Source organism: Notechis scutatus, chromosome 2 (genome assembly GCF_049901735.1).
Source record: "Notechis scutatus isolate UNSWTSFEM ecotype Mainland chromosome 2, rNotScu1.2, whole genome shotgun sequence".
NCBI lineage: Eukaryota > Metazoa > Chordata > Lepidosauria > Squamata > Elapidae > Notechis > Notechis scutatus.
Genome location: NC_142010.1, coordinates 214,521,094 through 214,541,623, shown reverse-complemented (window position 1 = coordinate 214,541,623; position 20,530 = coordinate 214,521,094). Strand labels below are relative to the sequence as shown.

Here is a 20,530-nt window from a genome sequence, read left to right as displayed (position 1 = left end):
TACAAACTACGTGAAAGTACTTAGCCATAATCAAGGAAATAACATCTAATTTGTCTGATAATAAGATAAAAGAAAATGGCCAGGGTATTAACTAAAGAATGGAGATGATAATACTTGATGAGTGTCTGTGTAGGGAGGACAGTGTAAAATGTGTTTTATTATTTCAATTATTTCTCCACCAGTGACAGTCTCCATTCAAAGGGAATCTCCCTCCAATAATAAAGCCTGTTGGAAACAACATTGAATTTTTTCAAGAATAAAAGCCTTCTAAATTTTGGATTTGTTATATAACTAAGGTTGAGTGAATAACTGAGTTACTTACACTTTATTCTTTTTAATTTTTGGACAGCTTTTGAAAAAAATCACCTGCAGAAACGGATGCCTAAAAGCTCGGCAGTGAAACCTACTACTGAGAGGAACCCTCCACAGCAACCACTTCATCCATCATGGGAAGCAAGCAGAAAAATGCGAGAGCAAATATCTCAAATTACAGCATTCCAAGGGAAAAAAATCAAATTTGAAGATTAGAATTTTCCTTTTAGAGATGGCATCACTTATTATTATTATTTTTTACAATGTTGCATATTGACAATCTTGTAGCATGTATGTGAAGCCAGTATAAGCTAAAAAAAAATTACTTTGAGGAATAATAATTTTTCACTGCAGACCATTCGTTTTGACATTGGCACTTTTGTCAAATATTTTTTAGGTTATAGAGATCTTGCATAAAAAGATCGGTGGTTGATTCTGGTCTGTCAACACTTGTAGAAATCCTTCACAGAGAATATTTTGAATCTTCTAAAGACCCATTGCTGATGATCTGCAAGACACTTACTAACCAAGAGAGGAAGAAGGAAGCTCCGTATGGCTAAATTAAAACTAAGAAGAAAATGGATTTTTATTTGCTCAATCTTCATTATCGCATTTAAATGATAATTCAGCTGCAAGATTGCAAGGTTGATTTTATGATTTGTTTGTTTTTGCCATTTAGTCCCTACTCAACTCCTGTGGCCATGGATATGAAACAGAAACATATATACAGTCTGCAGAATAACACTGATAAATCTTATGAAAGTAGACTGGTGCTTTTGAAAGATTATGCCATAATAAATCTATAATTTAAAATACCACTTTGCTTCATTTATGCAGGAAATATAGCCTTTGTGTTTAGTTACTATTTCCCAAACAAGCTGAGTGAATAGATGTGATGGCCTGATTAAGCACCATAAACTTTAAAATTAGAACGTGCAAGTTGGGCTCTAGAGATCATTATGAGATAATTGACATGTAGTTGGATCCAGGGGGTGGCCTTGACAGGTGGTCCCACAAACACTGAAAAATGAGGTGGTCCTCCCTCCCCAAAATACCATTGCTAGGCCTGAGTATATTAGACGGCTTTCATCCTCTCTCCTATTGAGAAGGTAGTTGTGCTGCAGGTTCAAAGAAACCCATAGGAAACAAATTATCTGGACCCCACTCAGGTTGCAGGCTTAGGTACAAGACTGAGACAGAATTGATCACAATTATGGATAGCCTCTGGTAGAAGGATGGGGAGGATGTGTCCATCCATGCCATTTTTAACCTCTCAGTGGCTTTCAGTATTATGATGGTATTGGGGGAATTAAGAGTGGTACCCAGCTGGTATTGATGGGAAAGAAAAAATTATCCCAGAGCCTCTTTGTAGAATTCTTCACAGTTCGATATACTCACTCTATTCTGTAACATCTACATGAAACTTCTGGATGAGATTTGAAATGTCTGTCCATAAAAGAATCTCAGATCATAGACATAAAATTTAACTTATTCAAGATCTAGACTATATTTTGGTTGAATCTAGATGAGACTTTGAGCATTTGAAACATTTTTATTTATGTCAATTTTCACATAAATTTGCAAACAGTATAAGAATATGGAAGTTCCGTGAAGAATACAATGTTAGTGTATGATTAATTATAAATTACTTCATAGAAAGATGTTTAGATTTTAAAGTTCTTGGAAAAGTAAGATGTTTACTTTTTTCAGTTCAAGTTAAATATATAAGCACCTTTGTAATGTAATGAAAATCTTTGTTGTGTTAAAAAGCACAGGATAGACCACTTTTAATGAAATTAGTATAGTACCTCAGTTATATCCAGCTTGAAATGATAGGAATGTATAGAAATTCCCATTATTAGTTTGTCATTTAAAAAAAATCTTTTAATTTAGTGCATCATGCAGTATTTGGCACAGCAAAGGGGTGTTTTGCTTTGTTTTAGTAAAACTCACTTAGATGGGTCAACCTCACAGTGTGGAACATTCCTGTGACCTTTGCCACATTCAATGCTTCTTCCAGTTGAGTGGCCAAATTGATGATAAAGAGATATTCCTTTAGGAATTCTACTTCATGATTTAGGGTGAACAAAAATTCTTAAATCACAGTATCCTTCACAAAATAGTATCCTTTTCTATTCAGGCTTTTTCCCGGATTCTGCACATACCTTCTGTTCACATAATAAATAACAGATATTCTATGTTTATACATGAAAATATGGTTTTATCATAAGAAAAATGCATTTTATACATTTTTATCCTATATTGCAAAGTTACTCAATTGTCAAGCCAACTATCTCTTACGTTACTAGAGAGAAGATCAACAACTTTCCTGAAGGAATGTCCTCTAAGTAGTTATTGGTGTCACAATACCAGTTCCTTGCTACAAGTCTGGTTTTTTTAAAAACTGAAGCTTATGTATAAACAATTCAAGTGGTTGACATAATAGTGCAATATATATGTTAATGTATGGTTGAGAATATGATCAGGACTGGCAGTTCAACATCCATCAAAAAGATAAGGAGTCTTAACAAGTGGATAGAAAGGATCCAGTCCTGTGATTTTGACCACAAACTTTTGGGTATGTTGCTTGAATGATAGAATAAATGCTTAATCTAAATGGATGGAACAAATTATAGTGCTCATTGGATGACGGTAAATTGCTATTTTTTTACTATGCAGTCAAAGGTGTTCCAGAGCAGATTTTGGGAAATTTGCTCTAAAATGGAAGGGAATCTCATCACAGACAACTGGACAATGAAAGTTAAAAAGCACCCAAATGTTTCAGATTCAAACTATAAAATCTTTCCACAAAAAATTATTTCATATATCCAAATGTTACATGTCGTATAATAGCATATGAGCATATCTGTGCTTTCATGTATGTTTAAAATTAATTATTTTGATTTCCTAAACAAACACTTTAAAAGAACGTTTTCTTGTATGTTCATGAGGTACACAGACAAATCTAGGTAAGGCTCATTTTATGACTTCACCTGAATTTTTTTATTTTTTATTTTTCATGTAGCTAAAAAACTGTAGATTTTGTAATGGAACATAGCATAAAGCATCAAGCTTATGAACTCGGCCTTTTTTTTCTGGTGAGCATATATCATTTTCAATCTGTTATCCAATTCCAATTCATGAGAAGTGGTTTCTAAACATCTGTAATTCAAAGTCTTTCCAACATCTTTAATTGAAACACTTTCCAGTTAAAAAGGTGGGGGGGGTGAAAATGCAAAGCAGTCTGCAGGAAGCACTGGAAATAGGCAAATCTGGTGTTTTAATATTCTAAGTAATGTGTTAAAATACTGATACACTTTTTGGTTAAAGATTATTTGCCTGCTAATGCTTTAAAAATAGAATCCTTTTATATTCAATGGATGTTTAAGCATAAATCTGTCCTTTAAAATGAATCCTACTTTTCTATCTATTAGACCAAAAAAATTGATGCTTTGGTATTCGTGGAAGCTTCATCTTCCCTACCAATTTGTTCCACAACTATGGTTTCTTCCTATACTCTTCACAATCAGTATTACACGACTGCATATCAAAGAACTATGAAATTGCTCTGTAATCCCAGAGGATTTGGACACTGGTACCATTGACTGTTGGTAGCAAAAAATATTGCAAAAAGATGTTAGAAAACTTTCATGATACTATGAAGCGATGGGCCTACTGCTATTTAAACATAAATGTTTAAACTCCCATTAGACGTGCCTCAACCATCCAATGAAATTAAAAGCAGCTCTTTGGATATCTGCCTATGCTAGCACCCTTTATATTTCTAAAAAGCACTTCAAAATATGCTGATTTCCAGTAGTCAATGGAAAAGATAGGTTAACTTCCTTTAGAATTCATTATTCTTTCTATAGAGTACTATTCTCTCACTGGCTTCAAAAGCTGAACAGCTGAATCAAACAAGCATTTCATTTTGAAGAAGTTTTTAATGCTTCAGAGTCATATTCTATATATTCTGGTCCTTCTCATTTTTCAAAAGTGTTTACATCCTATTCAGTTTATAAAATAATTGCATCTCCAAATCTTGGGTATCAGTAAACCAATTTCTTTCATCCTAGTATCTACAGAAAAAAAACAAGTTTATTATTAGGAACAATGCTGCACAGAAAATTACAAATAAAAATTTTAAAAATACAATAAATATTTTTAGCTATTAGGAATGTGATAAATTTCAATTTAGAAATTCAATTTGGATGAGATTTGATTGTGTCATCACAATGTTTTAAGACAATTTAGTCTGAAGATTCAAATGATTCTGTTTATATACACATTATTCTAATTAAAACTGATGAGTCAACTCAATTCAAACTGGATTATTAATCTGAATTGGATTTGAGTTAATATGCCTACCCTTGTTGTCTTTTGCTTAAATTGTTTTTATGAATACTGCAAACAAGCACTGAACAGATAGTTCACTATCTGCATTGGCATGAATGTAAAGTCCTTCATAAAAGCAAGGAGTAGTAATGTAGTAGCATCTTTTATGAGGCTTTCAGAGCTGCTTTAAAGGCTATCCTTGCTTGTCTGTGCATGCATATACAGGTAGTCCTCGACTTACAACAACAATTGAGCCCAACATTTCTGTTGCTAAGTAAGATAAATGAGTTTTGCCCCATTTTACAACCTTGCTTGCCACAGTTGTTAAGTGAATCACTGCAGTTCTTTATACCATAGTTGTTAAGTGAATCTGGCTATGAGTCAGTGCCAAGCATCTGAATTTTGATCACTTGACCATGGAGATGCTGCAACTGTTGTAAGTGTGAAAAATGGTCATAAGTCATTTTTTTCAGTCCTGTTGTAACTTTGAATAGTCATTAAGGGAACTGTGTATGTCGAGGACTACCTATACATTCTGCTGCTACCAAGAGCACAGACAGGGACAGCCTTTGGAACTGAAACAAACCTAAATGCAGCTACTTAAACATTTCTAGGTTTATATTAATGTGCTTCACCAAGCGCTTTTGAATGCTTTTCCCATACTTAATATCCATTTGTATAAATCTTTTATAACTAATCTTAGTCTGAGAAGACATTTGCTCTTTCCATTTTAAAAAAAAAACCTGATTCTAAAAGAAGCTTAGCTTCTTTCAAAATAATTTCCAGTGTTTAAGCTTTAATTTTGAGATTTGAAAAATGTCAAATTCTCACACTTCTGCTAATAGTACTGGTGACATTTAAAGTCATTCACCCGGGCTACAGCAAAAAAAAAAGAAAAAAGAAAAAAACAGAGGATGGTCCCTCCACTGATTCTGTAAACCAACTACTACTTCAAACTGATAAGTGAAATTTTTCAATTTGTCATTTGATAAATAACATGTAGCAACAATATTGGTACATGCCAAATGCTAAATTATTGAATGCAAATTAAAGATTAAAGGAAAACAATAAGGAAGTTGGCTCTAAAGAGATTAAGGCAAAAGTTACATTATTATAGATCATCTTAGTTTGAAAGATTAATACTAAATCTGGGATGTGCAAATGCCGTGCTTAAGCAGCTATTTAAATATTCACACAAAAAAATAATGTTTTCAGATACAGACATGTTGGAAAATGGAAAATACTAAACTTCCTAACAACTACATGGGTGTTCTCCTTTAAGATAATTTATAATTATATGATTTTGAGTGGGAAGTCAAAGTGGGTCATAATTATGATTATATTTTTAATAGATATGCTACTATTAGGAATTTGTAAGTGTGAGCTAGAAATAAAAGCAGCTGTTTGTAAAATCCATGCAGCAGTAGGGAAGTACCAATCCCTTTAAAAGGTTCAAAACGATTTCTACAGAAGTATTTCACAAACAATCCAATTTGAGTATCATGCTTTGGCAAACAAAATCGAGTCTGGCATAATTCTAGGTTCATTTTAGGCCACTCAATTAAGACAGATTTATGGAAAAAATGTAAGTTTGGCAAAGTAATTTTTATAATGGAATGGATCTAACACAAAACCAAAACAAGTATAAAATATAGGCAGGCATAGGCCCAATTCCAGATATGTGAAATCACAATAACACTGCACAGTACGCCAAAGCATGTAGGAGCCCAGAATGTAATACCTATCTGCAACTCTAAAGCAGCCATGCCTTTTTCCAGGATTGCATGTATTCCTGCACATCAGCTGGATGAAATACATCCTGATGCTTTAAAAAGTTGCAGACAAGTTCATTTGTGCGCAGGAGAACCTTTTTGGAATTGAATCTGAAGTACTACACAGCCCTACTTTGCAGGGTTCCATAAATATGGCTTCCAAATGAAGCAAACTTTTAAAACAGCCTTTATCAGTTTCCAGGTTCAATCCAAGTCATATCCCTGAAAGCAATACGTCATGTCTTTAAGCCTTTTCCTAAAATAACTTCCACCTTATTGGGACAATAAATATTTTATTTTTAAAATGAGTGTAATTTCCAAGCATACCTCAACTTTTTGGGGGGGAAGGAGCAGAGGCTTTGCCTAGAAAATTATTCCCAACTTGGCATCCTCCAGATACTAGATGGCAATTTAATTTACGAAGTATTTTATAAAGCAATTGGTTAAGGAATGATAATTTGAACCATAGCAAGTTCAAGAAAATTAGGCTCCTGGCTTGTGTGAACATTTATATTTATATACAATATTTATTGTCCCTTACAGAAGTATAGCACATAACTTTAGTTGAACATTGTGTCTGACCATTTCATTTTAAAAAGTATTTTATATATACTTCCATCATTACAATGCTCTTCTATCTTCATGCTACATTTTATTAGTACTACTGCAAAATACTATAAACAAGAAAGAACTTACGGGGAAATTGTACACCCAGAGGCATAGGCATGATGGCCAGTGTAACGGATATCACAACGTACTATGTTGTTGGAATAGTCTGATTCCGGTACCAAGTAACTAGGGTTGACGCTAACCTACAAAAAAAAAAATGCTATACTTTACAGGTTTCATATAATACTAAATATGTTTAGGTTTTCTAATTAATGAAATGTGATTACCTTTAAAATGTAATTTCCAGGTTTAACATCTGTAATATCAATCCACTGGCAATCTATATCAGCATTGTAGGTATCATAACAACCAGGACTCAGCCCCTAGAAATGTAATGCTAATTTTTTAAAAAATTGAGAGAATAACCATTTAAAAATACAGTATAATAAGCATATACTACTTGCAGAATAAAGAAATAGTCACTTTTCTTCTGTAAAGATTATTGGTTTATTTTTGCCAATAAGATTATTGGTTTATTTTTACTTCCTCATGGCTGGTCTAAAAGCAAACAGTGACATCCATTGGAATAATCTAGAAAAACATATGCTGCTGTCCTCTAACTGCTATCATGCTTGAATATCCTGAATGGATAACTCCATTTAAGCTACATATATAGTCTTAGCAACGTCCGATAGACAAAGTCGATGCCTTTCTCTGCCATGAAAATATTCTAAGTAATATCTTGACTGGATCTAGGAAAAGTATGACGTTTAGTCACAGACTATGTGTCATTTGGCAAGAACAGTCTTGGCCATGGAAAGGAAGGTCATGGGTATATTGAAAGCTGGCAGCTGAATATATATTTTAGATTTGGAATCAGACTGCAGTCTTCAGTAATTGCTGAGGAAAATGCTTCATAAAATGAAGCTGTTAAAATGATCATCTTAAAATGAGATGGTGATTCATTTAAAAAATCCAAAGTATGATACTATATTGAAGGCATATATATTTACAGTTGGTTACTTATTTGTAATTGTGAGATACATGCTGCAGAGACTAAATACCCATCCAGACTTAATATGCTTGTAAGCGGTGTCAATCAAAATATAGTCAAGGACAGTGTTGCAATTTATTATGATACAATACAATTCTATCAGCTATGAAAAAAATGAAGCAATCTGCTGAAAAATGTATGTAGGAACAGAAGGATATGTCTATAGCAAGTCAAAATATCATGATAGAAGAGAGAATGTAAGTAATTGTCTCCTAAACAAGACCCCAACACAAAAAATCTGAATCAAAATTTCATCTATGGTCTATTACCTTCACTATTAATGCTGTTACTTTTAAAATTTCGGTAATATTTAATCATATTTATTAGATTTTTACAAATATAGATCTAGTTTGATATAGATAATATAAGAAAATGGTCTTTGTTGTTTTTTTCCATTCAGCCCCTTATAGTTTTCTTGGTAAGATTTTGGAAGTGGTTTGACATTTCTTACTTCCTAGGGCTTAAGTTTTAAGCTTTGTGCCTAAGACAGAACTAGAATTCATTGTCTCCTGATGCCTTCACCACTATAGCAAACTGGTCCTGTGATACTTATTTATAGTGCATTATATATTATAATTTGATTATTTAATATTTAATTTAAAAAAATACTGTTCATGAAACACTACTTGACAATATTGAGTATATACTGTAAGTAAATAATTCATAATAATAAGGGCAGAAAGATACAAGCCTAAGTGTTGTGGTCCGCTGGCAGCCTGCGAAGCTGGCAGCAGAGTTGGACAATGGGGAGGAACATGGGCCAGTCCTGGAGTCTGAGGAGGGCTCGGATGAGGGATCTGCCTCCAACAAAGAGATGGGGCCAGGGCCATCTGAGAGTTATATACTGACTCCGGAGCCTCCAGAATCTGACATCAGTGAGGCAGAGGAATTAAGGGAAGCCTGTTCCCAGTGCGCGGTTGCGCAGAGCTGCCAGAAGGCAAGAACAGTTAAGACAAAAGGGGCAACTCAGGAGTAAGGCTTGGAGATGATTGGCCCCTCCCATAAGACATAAAGGAGAAGCAAAGGGACAGGAGACTTTGCAGGAAGCAACTTTGTTCATTCTGGTCAGCTTAAAATCTGAAGCTCCATGTTGACTTTGTGCTCCGTTTGGCCTTGTACAGCTAATTGGCAATTTAGTCGTTGGCAGCATTTCAAGGTAGATAAAGGTGGGTGCTTATCAGCCTTATCCCAAAAGACTGTGGCAGACTTCTGTTGGACTATTCATAAACTGTTTGGGACTCATTACGGACTGTGAATGCATATAATTCACAGCTGTTGAAATTTAAAAAAAAGGTTTTTGGGAACAGCATGCTATTGTTATTGCCATAGGAAGCCAGGGTCAGAACACTAAGCTGATGATAATGTTGATATTTCCTTTAAACCAGTGCACCAAGAAAAGTGAGCAAACTATTATAAAATCTCAAAGCTGATCTTAGCAAATCTACTCATTAAAATTAAAGCAACTCTTAATGTGGAAGTTTCAAAAAATTGAGCTGCTTAAACAAATCACAAAAACAAAGAAAGCTGCCCTTGTGCAGAGTACAATGCACTTCTTTCATATCATTTTCAAAATATGAACAGCCCATCATCAACTACTTCTATCTACAGCTAAGTCAGTGTTTCTCAACCTCTGCAACTTTAATGCTGACTGGGGAATTCTGGGAGTTGAAGTTCACCCATCTTAAAGTTGCCAAGGTTGAAAAACACTTGAGCTAAGTAATTCTCTGTACCAAGCTTTAAAGTGCAATAAACCATTGAAAGGGATCTAGTTACTGATATAATGAAAATTGAATTGAAAGTGAAAATCGTTTAAGGAAAGGCAAATTGCAAAATTTGAACATGATTATACTCAATTTGATGGTTAATCAATGAAAATTAATAGCATTCTGGAAATGAAATTTACTAAAAGAAAACTTTAAAGAACACCTTGATTATTTGCATTACATATTTCAAATGAGTAAAACAATTCATTTACAAACTATTGCTATGTACTAAGGGCCCCCAAAGGATACAACGCCCGGCCACCGGGCTGCAGCGCCACTTTTATTTGCACCCCCTGGGCCTTTTTCCGGGGAAGCCACCGGCCCTGTTCAAAAGGATGCCGGCGCGAGCTTTTCCGGCAGAAACACCCACCCGAAAAGGCTCCAAGAGCCGCGCAGCTCTTCATGACGCCCCCGGAAGCGCCGCCCCAACGGCGCCCCCGGTACCGGCCGCGGGCCCCACTGAGTCGGAACCGGCCGTCAGGTGGGACTAAAGGACATCTGTATTCCAAAAGCCAATAGGATAATCAAGATTAGGTTCAAAATTATGCAGTCCTATGAATTTTATTTTCATTCTTTATTCTGAGGGATGATTATCAGGATGCCCATTTTAAAGAAAACTTGCACTAAGATTCCCAGAGCAACTCTTCATGGATAGAATTCTTTATACCAGCGGTCGCCAACCGGTGTGGGCCGTGAGAAAATTTTGGTGGGCCGCAGAGAAATCTCACCCCCAGAGCACCCTCCCCAAAAGCAATTAATCCAGGTTGCGCAAAAACACAAGGCTGCGCTGCCCACATGGCCCGTGGGAACCCTCCCCACCCACTCACTCCTTTTTTCCAACCATCATCTGTTCTGCTGTGCCGGGAGATTTAAATTAGCTAGGAAGCAGGAAATGGTTGGTTTTCTTGCTTTTTAGCTAGTCTTTAGATCTTCGGCTCTGCTTTTAAGCACAGTCAAACCTCCCTTGGGACTGAAGGTTCTATTATTCAGTGCAGACCAACAACAAGCAAATTTTATGTGACAGACTGAACTAGCTGATGGCAGATAGATAGATCACAGAATGATTCTGTGAGCAGCTCAATCTGCCTGCCTGCTTTGCCTGATTTTGGGTAAAAATTGCTCTTTTTTAATAAAAAAAATTGATATTTACATACATGGTGTGTTGTGAGTTAATTTTGTGAGTTTGCTTGCTAGCAAATTTTATGAGTTTGCTTGCTAGCAAAATTTATGAGTTTGCTTGCAAGCAAATTTTATGTGACAGACTGAGCTAGCCGATGGCAGATAGATAGATCTCTGAATGAATCTGTGATTCTGTGAGTAACTCAATCTGCCTGCCTGCTTTGCCTGATTTTGGGTAAAAGATGTTCTTTTTTTAATAAAAAAATTCAATATTTACATACTCACAAAATTAACTCACAACACACCATGCATGTAAATATTGAATTTTTTTATTTAAAAAAGAGCAACTTTTACCCAAAATCAGGCAAAGCAGGCAGATTGAGTTGCTCACAGAATCATTCAGTGATCTATCTATCTGCCATCGGCTAGCTCAGTCTCTCAAATTTGCTTGCCATGAGCCTACACTGAATTTGCTTGCAAGCAAACCTTCAGTCCTAAGGGAGGTTCCCGAAGATCTAAAGACTAGCTAGAAAGCAAGAAATCCAACCAATTTCTGCTTCCTAGCTAATCTAACTCTCCCAGCACAGCAGAACAGATGATGGTCGGAAAAAGGAAAAATAGAAATTTAGCAGGCAAGTTTACCGGGTAAGGAGTGAGTGGGCGGGGAGGTTTCCCGCAGGCCATGTGGGCTGCGCAGCCTTGTGTTTCTGCACAGCCTGGATTAATTACTTTGGAGTGGTGCTCTGGGGGTGAGATTTCTCTGCAGCCCGCCAAAATTTTCTCATGGCCCACCGGCGGTCCGCGGCTTTATACTATTCTATGAAGGATATTGGTAGTCCTTGATTTATTGTATTACTATAATTAAGCCTGGAATGATGGTCATAAATCATTGTAGTCATAAATTGGGGCACTCATGTGACTTGGAAGTAATTTTCCAGCCTTTTTTTTTGTAGAGGTTGTTCAGCAAATACTGTGGTCATTAAACAAATGCAGCTTGTAACCAATTGTTAACTCATTCATCTTAATAGGAATTTTTTGTCAGAAACAGCAAATGTCAGAAACCAACAAACAATGTTGTGAATCCCAGTCAAGTGCCTGCAGAATGTTGTGTGTGGTCAATCATAAAGTTTACCCACCCAACATATACTCAAGTGACACTGGGTCAACAGCACAACCATTTATGACAGCCAGGGTGATTTACAGCTCATCAAGCACAAATTTCATGGCTGGCTTAATTTCAGTCATAAAACAACTAGTCATAAAGTAAGGACTATCTGTATTTTACACTAACTCATTCTCCCTGGCAATAGATTAGAGATGTTACTCACCATTCCTAAATGAACTTAAATATCAGCTTTCATTCATTCCATTCCTAACTATTTTCTGGTAGATGAAGCACTTTAAAACTAAATCAAAAGGTATGAAACTGTTCATAATGTACTTATTTGTAATGCAAAGTTTCATAGTGAGTAGAATTTGATAATTTATATTACCTTAAATTCTATCTAAAGAATAGCAATATTAATAAATATACATTACCTGTGTATGGGCTGTACATGCAAATCGCCTATAGTATCCATAGTCACAAGAAGTGTCTTCAAGACAAAAACTTGCTTTGTGTCCTTCAGCTACTCTACTTTGTGAGCTTGCTTCAAGTAAGTCATAATGACTGAATTCATCCATGCTATGATAATGTCTGTTAATAAATTAACAGAAGATTACTTTAATTTATTGCGCCAGGAATCAACATCTTAACAATAATTTGGCCAATAAGGCCAAAGTCAAAATAATATTTCCCCATATTTTAAATACTGCAGTATTCAGATCTATTAGACAAATACTTTGAAGCCCAGTGATACTACTGTCTACATATTATAATTCCAATGATTATAATAAAATAAAGTTTTAAAGAAAGTTGTTATATATTGTTTGTTTAAAAACCAAACAATGAGCAACTGTTATTTCCAAATATCCTATTAGATTAAGGGCTTAAATATGGAAAGTAGATTCATCCCCTATTAATCTTGTTTTGACAATGTATCTGATTAAAACTATTTGTGTTGCTCTCATAAATTCAAGATCCTTCTCTTTATGAAATTTTTCCTTTTTTTAAATGGACCTAGTACAATATGCAAAATAAATTAAAATTAAGGTTTTTGTATTTGTATAGGTTTTTTGCATTTTGTTGTTTTTTGTTGTTCTATTGTCATTTTATAGACCAGTGGAAGTTTGTCCACCATTTTCTATTAACTGTGCTATGTTTATGGTCATTACATAAAGCTACAAAAATCTGGTTAGAAATATATTTGTACTGGCCTCTAATTGTCACCTGGATTTTTGCAGCCTAGGTATGGTGGCCCAATCTCAGACTCCCTTAATCAGATATCTCCTAGGCATTTTGGAATTGCAAATCCTAGAAGTCCCAGGCCACATATTTTCTCCTTACTCTGGCTGGAAATTCTTTCTAGTTCTGGTGTATATAAAAAGCATCTGGTTAGAGAACCCTGAGATATTGAATAGAAAATGAAATCATACACACACTTCAAAATGAATGTCACTTTTATGATCTAAAGTCATAAAAACTGACAACAGGTAAGGATCAAAAGCTGTATACTGATTTTTGCTAGTGTTTTTGTAATAAAAAATAAAGTTAACCGTTATCTTTGCAGTATTTTTACATGCAGATCATTCATATTTACACAGAAGGAAAAGGACTCTGTATTAGGTACCTTTACCCAGTAATGCCTCCATTATAATATTTAAATGTAATTCATCCTTTCTTTTCAATTAAATTTGGTTGGTATTAAAGTTTATACAAACATTAAATTAAGATAATTGGTGCTACGCACTTATTTTTAGTATTCTAGTGTTTACATCCAAGTTATGTACCAATTTATATATTAAGCTAAGCAGTTCATTTTGATATCTAAAACTCATTTATTGAGATATAAATCAAAGGAAAATGGTTATTCAGAGAGGATGGGTGAACTACCATTCTTGACGATTTCTTCAGGAATTTCCTGAATTTACACAGTGCAACTCAGGAAAAGACAAAAGGAGCTGCCAACAAGTGTGATATTCAGGCTCGTGTTTGCTGCAAATTATCTTGATGTTTTTCACACAAGAGCAATAAGAAGAGTGGAACAGACAAAAACAGTAAATAACAAATGTACATAATTTAAAAGTGCCATACAGAACACTTCACTCACTGATGACAGCTGTGCCATTCCCATGAGTACCGTGGTCGGCTTGGTAAGAAATCTGATGTACCTTGATTTTTCACTCTCTGTGGAAATCTCAGAAGTACTCGGTTATCATAGTCTCTAACATCTGATCTGTAAGCTGAGCTGCAAGAATATGCATATGAAAAGAGTGAAATTGTTTGACAAGTAGGTCTTAGTTTAAAATGTCACATTTATATTGTTGTGTAATTGAATACATCCTCTTGGAATTCATCAGGTTTAATGCAGCTTTCATTGGTGAAAACGTGAGCAGTTAAACTAATCAGAACTAACATAAATCCCATTAATTGCAGTGGTCCACCTTAAGCATGACTAACCAGGATTCAACCCAGTGAAAATCCACTGCTTTTGAGATTCTAAAGCTGGTAAACAATTTTTATGGAATGATTACATTAGAAAATGTTGTGCAATTTAATTTATGTTTCTCATTCTTTCTAAATAACAAAAACAGATTTTTTTCTAGTTGATTCAGACTTTCATTACAGGAAATATGGAAGTACTCTCAGCAGTATAATAATTTCTTCGATATCAGTATTCAAAACTTCAAAAATAAAGTTAAGACTATACATATCTCCATTTTTATTTAATTCTACATAAAAATGCTATTGGTGGACAGACTGTTTTGAATACTTTTTTCTAATTAATATTCCTTTGAATAAAGTCACTGAGCAACTAGGTTTTCTGTTTCTTTCAGAAATTATGGAATTAAGAACTAAGGGAAAAAATCCTGAACAATTAATCAGTGGAGTGACTTGCCTCCAGAATTTGTGGTTGCTCCAGTACTGAAGGTTTTTAAGAAGAGATTGGGCAACCATTTTTCTGAAATGGTACAGGATTTCCTGCTTGAACAGTGGGGTGGACTAGAAAACCTCCAAGGTCCCTTTCAATTCCGTTATTGACCCAACCAGTCCAATTTTTCTACGGATTTGTTTCTTCCTATTATTTCTGTTGTTGACACCCCCCTTGATTCTTCACTTCTTTCTTCCCCATCGATTTCAGCAGAATTCATTTTTGTCAATGTTTTTTTCTGACTAAAAGAAAAACTGAACAGAAAACTATAGCTGGAATCGTATGATATTCTTAATTTCATCTGCAGTCTAATTCCATTTCCACTACAAAGAAAACCCATGTTACAACTATATCCAAGAAAAAGTACCTACCTCAAGTATAATATTAATCAAATCTAGACTAACATTGCTTTGAATTCGTTTGAGTTATAAAAATCCATTTTTTAGAACTCTACGGTCAAACATAAATCAAATATGTGTAGGTTGTCAGAGCTCTGTTCATAAATTAGATTGCAACATCTCTACTGGAAGTCTTGTGTGTCTGTCTGTCTATTATTAAGCCTGTGCAAAGGATTCAAAAGCAATGCTTCACAAATTAAAGCTTTTTAGCATTTAAGCAGTGACCACCTTTCAAACTTTGTTGTCTCCTTTAGAAACTGTCCTTGGTATTTTACATGTGTGCCTAGGAACTGTAACTGCTACAGACACATTACCTTTGTTAGCAGTTGTGTGTCCATGCAAATTAATGGACAAACAACTAGATACAGCTTTCAAACTAGTAGCACAAACCTTGTATAGGGCACAGCTACTTTAAGTTTTGGAGAGTTGTACTTTGCAGGATCCAATTTACGTTGGCCACTGGGACCAAAAGTTTATTCTTCCAAGCTTTTGGGCTCCTGCTGGAGCCTGTCATTAAGGTACTTCTCTTTCTCCAGAATATGTGCACTGGGGTGTCCTATGCATTGTATTTACATGGCTCCTGATTGTGTGTAGCTTTTACTTAATTGGGGTGTTTATGGCTGGCTATTAAGTCATTAATTTTGGTTTCTTTGTGCCACTGCATCCTTGGCTCTTATGTACCTGATAGGCTGATGGTAGATCAGCACTCCTACTGACTGACAAGGGGCCCGTTTCTCAGGCTTCAATCATTTCTCTGGCTATTTTTGTCCCTACTCACCCAACAATTGGAGTAGCTGTGAAATTGAATATTCATTGTGCATAACAATGTGAGGCTACCAACAAGACCTCAACTCATTGGTAGCCTCACATTGCAGTGATCAAGGACATGCAATTAATTTCACAGCTAATATGAATACTGGGTGATCAGGGACAAAAATAGCCAGTGAAACGATTGAAGCCTGGGAAGTCAATAGCTCCTTGTCAACTTGAAAGAATAAGTCAGTCCTGGTGACCAACTTAGATTGGATACTGCAACATTATCTTGGGACACATATATTTACCTTCCTTTCTAACAGATGCTTTGGTCTGAAGGATTTCTGAGAGCATTGCTGACTCCTAGTGTCATGCATTATCCAAGATTTATCCTAATGCATGTTTATGAAAGCTTCACTGCATTTAATGTAACTTACTTCCACATGTATGCATTCGATTACAGCTTCATTATGAAATGAACTGTACTGATTGTGATTTGATATCTGATTATCAATTAATCTAGATGCTGAAAAGCAATGAGTTAAAAATAGATTAGAGTAGGGAGATAAATAATAACTGGAAAGTACAATAATCAAACAGCAATTTAAAAATTACTTTCTTCTGTTGCATACAAAGCAATGTGCTTAATAAAGGCCTTCTTTTCAAAAATTAATAAAGTTCTGGGTTAATGAAAAACAGATCCTGGTAAGAAAATAATTCCTAAACAATCAAGGCATGGAAACCTTATGTAGTTTGGTCATCAAGCTTTCAGCAGACATTAATAAACACAGTATGTTTTATGAATTGGAATAGTAAAAGAATTTTCTCTGCTGCTTAAATTCTACTGAAATCATATCTATTTTCCTCTTGTTATGTTACCAGAGCAATTCAAAATCTTTGATAATGTATCCTGGATACAAAACAATAATGTTCAAACAATATGTGCCTCAGAAAGTTAATTCTTTTATAAACCTGTTTGGCCTTCTTCAATCTAATGCTTTCCAAATATGTAAGGATTTGTTGAATTCCCAGTCAACATGGGGAAAGATTGAGATACGGGGAATTGTATTCTCCCCAAATCTTTACATTTCTTGATTGTGAAAGTTCATAAATTAGCTCATAAATAAGTTCATAAATAAGTTCATAAACTTATTCAATAATCTTTCCATCCAACAGGTTATTTTATGAGGATATGGAATCAAAGCCATCCTTGTACTTACCTAGCTAGACAATTCTCTTCAGCAGCACACCTCAGGTTGTACATGGACGTCTTTTGGACATAAGTGGCTGCTTGGATGTAATAAGGATCTGGCACTAAATCTGGCAACCCTGCAGTGCATCAAATCACACACAAATATACACAAAATAGATCAGATCCAGAAAACATCTACGAATTTCACTCTTGAAACAGGCAGCCAAAGTTGCAGTTTCTAGTCATGGTGTGAGAAATGGGAACCTATACCGTACACAGTCATTTAATAAGACCAAAAATCACTTTTCAGAAGATCAAAAGAAACATTAAAATACAATGTGTCTTCCAGATTGGAACTATTATACCACATGATCCTGTAAAATATTTTTCTTATGTATCTTTAAGGCATTTTCCTCATAAGGCCACCAGCTGAGGAAAACAATAAGTTTGCCAGATACCAGAAATGTGTCTAGAACAATAAATTATGCGTGTTGTCTTAAGCAACAATAGATATTCTCAAACAAAAGGCTGTGAACATCCATTAAGTAGGTTGTATTAACTAAATCACAACCAAACTCGAGCCTCAAAATGAAGCCAACAACAGCCTATCGTTAATTTGAGTGTTTTCTAGGAGACCTACATTTCTACTTTTCATGTTTGGTTCAGTCCCAGCGCTGAACCCTCGGAGAGCAACACTTGAAATGACTTGACCATAATATCTATAAAGCTTCCTTTTTGCCATGAAATAGTCACATCTGAAGACAAGGGCAATCTCATTAAGTCCTAATAAATTTATATGCAAAGAGGACTGGAATCCATCTAAGAAAATGAACCACTGCTAATAATTAACACTCCCCCCCCCCTTTATAAATTCCACTTCCGAATGGTTCCGAATGGTTCTCTATTAGAATGAGGGACCTCTGCCTCCCTCCTCGTAGCCCTCACCATCGTGGTGTTTTGCATGACTTTACTCTCAACAACTTATTTTCTAGCGCAAGATCCCGACCGACTACCGGGCGAGGGGGAGACTTGGGACCAGATGGTGATCAGCGGATGTGGGGCTGGCCGAGGTGAAATCCCGCAGGCTGCCGAGAAGGGAGGGACTTGCCACGCGGCTGGGTTGGATCTGAGGGTGGGGAGCGGGAGCTCGCTTTTTGGAGGGACATCGTTACAGACTCAAACGGCTGAATTCGGTATCTGCGTGCAAGTATTTAAAAACTTCCTTAGGACAGAGGTGCAACTCTTCACTTCGTTCCTTTTACGCTGCAGCCTGTCCCGCTATCTGGTGTGACTGGTTGAAATGCGCGCCCTTACCGTATTGAAAATAGCCGGTGCCGTACCCCGGCCGGTAGCGGCCTCTCTGTCGGGGCCGCTCATAGGTATCATAGTAGTTATAATAAGGGTTGTCGTCCGTATACTTGTACGGGTTGTACGGGTCGTCCCCCACCATGACGTCTCCGCGGGGCGGCTGTCGGAGATTGCTTAAAGAAAAGCCAGTCTCATTGCCCGTCCTGGGGGTGGCGCTGTCCGCGGGGCTCCCTTGCGCTCCGTCTCGGGGCCCTGCAGCCCTGCGACCCCCGCCCGTGCCATTTCTGTCGGACGGTTGCTCGTAGCCGGCTTGGAACCAGTACTGCGCCTCCGGTTTTCGGGTGGCAGTGGCGCCCCTGCCTGTTCCCGGTGCCCTGCGAGGAGAAGTGCCGTTGCCCCTGAGGAGCAAAACGTGGCCGCCTTGCGCGGGCTCCGGGCTGAGCCTACGCCTCGCGGGTTGATACTGGGAGCCGACGCTGAGAAGGCTGTACACCTGCCCGTTGTTCTCCCATTGAATCCGCTGTCTCCACACGGCGGGAGGAGGGGGCGGCGGATTCATCGGTGGCATCCCGTCCGCCGGCAGCCACATCAGGCAACTCCAATAGAAACACGCTTCCAGCTGGGCAAGGCCCAGGAGAAGCGAAGTCCGGGAATGGAGGCGCATGGCGACGGCGTGGGTCTCTCACCAGCGAGCGGGAATTCCACTCGACGACTCTAGGACTGGGGAGCAGGAGTGCACTCCAAAGTCCCTTCCAACTCTCTTATTCTATTAGGTCAAAAGGAGCAGTTGGCGGCTTTTCTTTTCCCAGCTGCAGACCTCCGACTTATTTTGCGCAAAGCGAGGGAGTCCCCCTTGTTCTCTTTCTTTTCTTCCCAGCGTTCTCTTTTGCAGTGAGATGGGTTTGGGGAGGAGCAGCAGCCTTCGCCTCGTCCTCGCTTTCGTTAAAGTCTGGAATGAAGCAGTGGGAGAGAGGGAGAGAATTGGAGGAAGGGCGGAAAGTGGGAGGAGATGAGGGATTTCAAAGTTTCTGGCATATTTGCGAAGTTACACAAGCCCATTCTGGCAGACGGATTCTCTATTTGTTCACGTAATGCCATTGGAAACGTGCAAGCCCGATCGTTCCTCTCCCTCTCTGGTTTTCCATCTTTTTTTCCAGCCTTATTTCCCCCAGTTGGGAGAAGCCCATGAAGATAAACCGCAATCGAGTGGCACTCGGGGTGTGTAGGAGTCTCTGCAATCGGCACGCTTCTCGCCGTCTAGGGTTAACAATATGCAGGCATTTCACTTTCCTCAGACAATTTAGTCTGCCAGGAGGTGGGGCGCTGCCAAAATATGCAGAGAGAAAAATGCTATTAGATCACCACCACAACTTGAGAGACAAGAAAGCAAAGTCAGAGAGTGAAGAAACATGTTTTCTGGGAAATATTTTCACTGAAGACATCTCCCACAGTTGGACCTCTGGTGAGGAAATTTGGTGGTGGCAGGATGAAAAACAACAACTGCACATTCCCCTTGCATTATGGCCCCAAATCCTCCTCAAATAAACTTGTGCATACCAACTTTTGTTTTTCCCTGGTGAATCATAGAAGAAGTTCATGACAGATGTGAAGACATGACTTTTGCACAGAGGTGTATGTCAAATTGTCTTTTCCATAGAAATGACTACCAGAAATATTGCTGGGGTGGGTAGGAGAAATCATCATAAACAGTTTCCACCTCTTTAAACCTCCTCCAAGCAGAATTGTGAACCTGTTTTTCCCAGAATAATTTATAGATGCTCTTTCAATCCAATTAACATATAACTTCTATTATTAACAGTTTTTGTACCAAAAGTAACTCCATCTTGCTGGAAATCAGTCTGTTTGTTTAGACTGTCTAGACTC

At 37.0% G+C, this 20,530-nt stretch overlaps 2 protein-coding genes across 4 annotated transcripts in view; one reads left to right on the top strand and one right to left on the bottom strand.

The window, feature by feature from the left end:
- The window catches only part of SRFBP1 (serum response factor binding protein 1), a 79,814-nt gene extending 78,687 nt beyond the window's left edge, over positions 1-1,127 (top strand). For both annotated transcript variants that reach the window (XM_087958026.1, XM_026673609.2), the window contains one exon: positions 350-1,127. In XM_087958026.1, the coding sequence (XP_087814152.1) occupies positions 350-528 (179 nt within the window). In that variant the 3' untranslated portion in view covers positions 529-1,127. The remainder of the gene's footprint in view (positions 1-349) is intronic.
- A 1,122-nt stretch (positions 1,128-2,249) lies between these two features.
- LOX (lysyl oxidase) lies at positions 2,250-19,602 on the bottom strand. 2 transcript variants are annotated; one of them, XM_026673620.2, is made up of 7 exons: positions 18,653-19,602; positions 17,367-17,475; positions 14,174-14,311; positions 12,504-12,660; positions 7,316-7,411; positions 7,116-7,231; positions 2,250-4,391 (listed from the first exon to the last, which is right to left on the bottom strand). In XM_026673620.2, exons 1-7 carry the CDS (start codon positions 19,308-19,310, stop codon positions 4,385-4,387), a joined length of 1,281 nt encoding a protein of 426 aa, XP_026529405.1. In that variant the 5' UTR covers positions 19,311-19,602; the 3' UTR covers positions 2,250-4,384. The 2 variants fall into 2 exon arrangements, with proteins under 2 accessions (XP_026529405.1, XP_026529414.1); XM_026673629.2 differs by lacking the exon at positions 2,250-4,391 and having other exon boundaries at positions 7,112-7,231; positions 18,653-19,590.
- Positions 19,603-20,530: the final 928 nt, after the last annotated feature.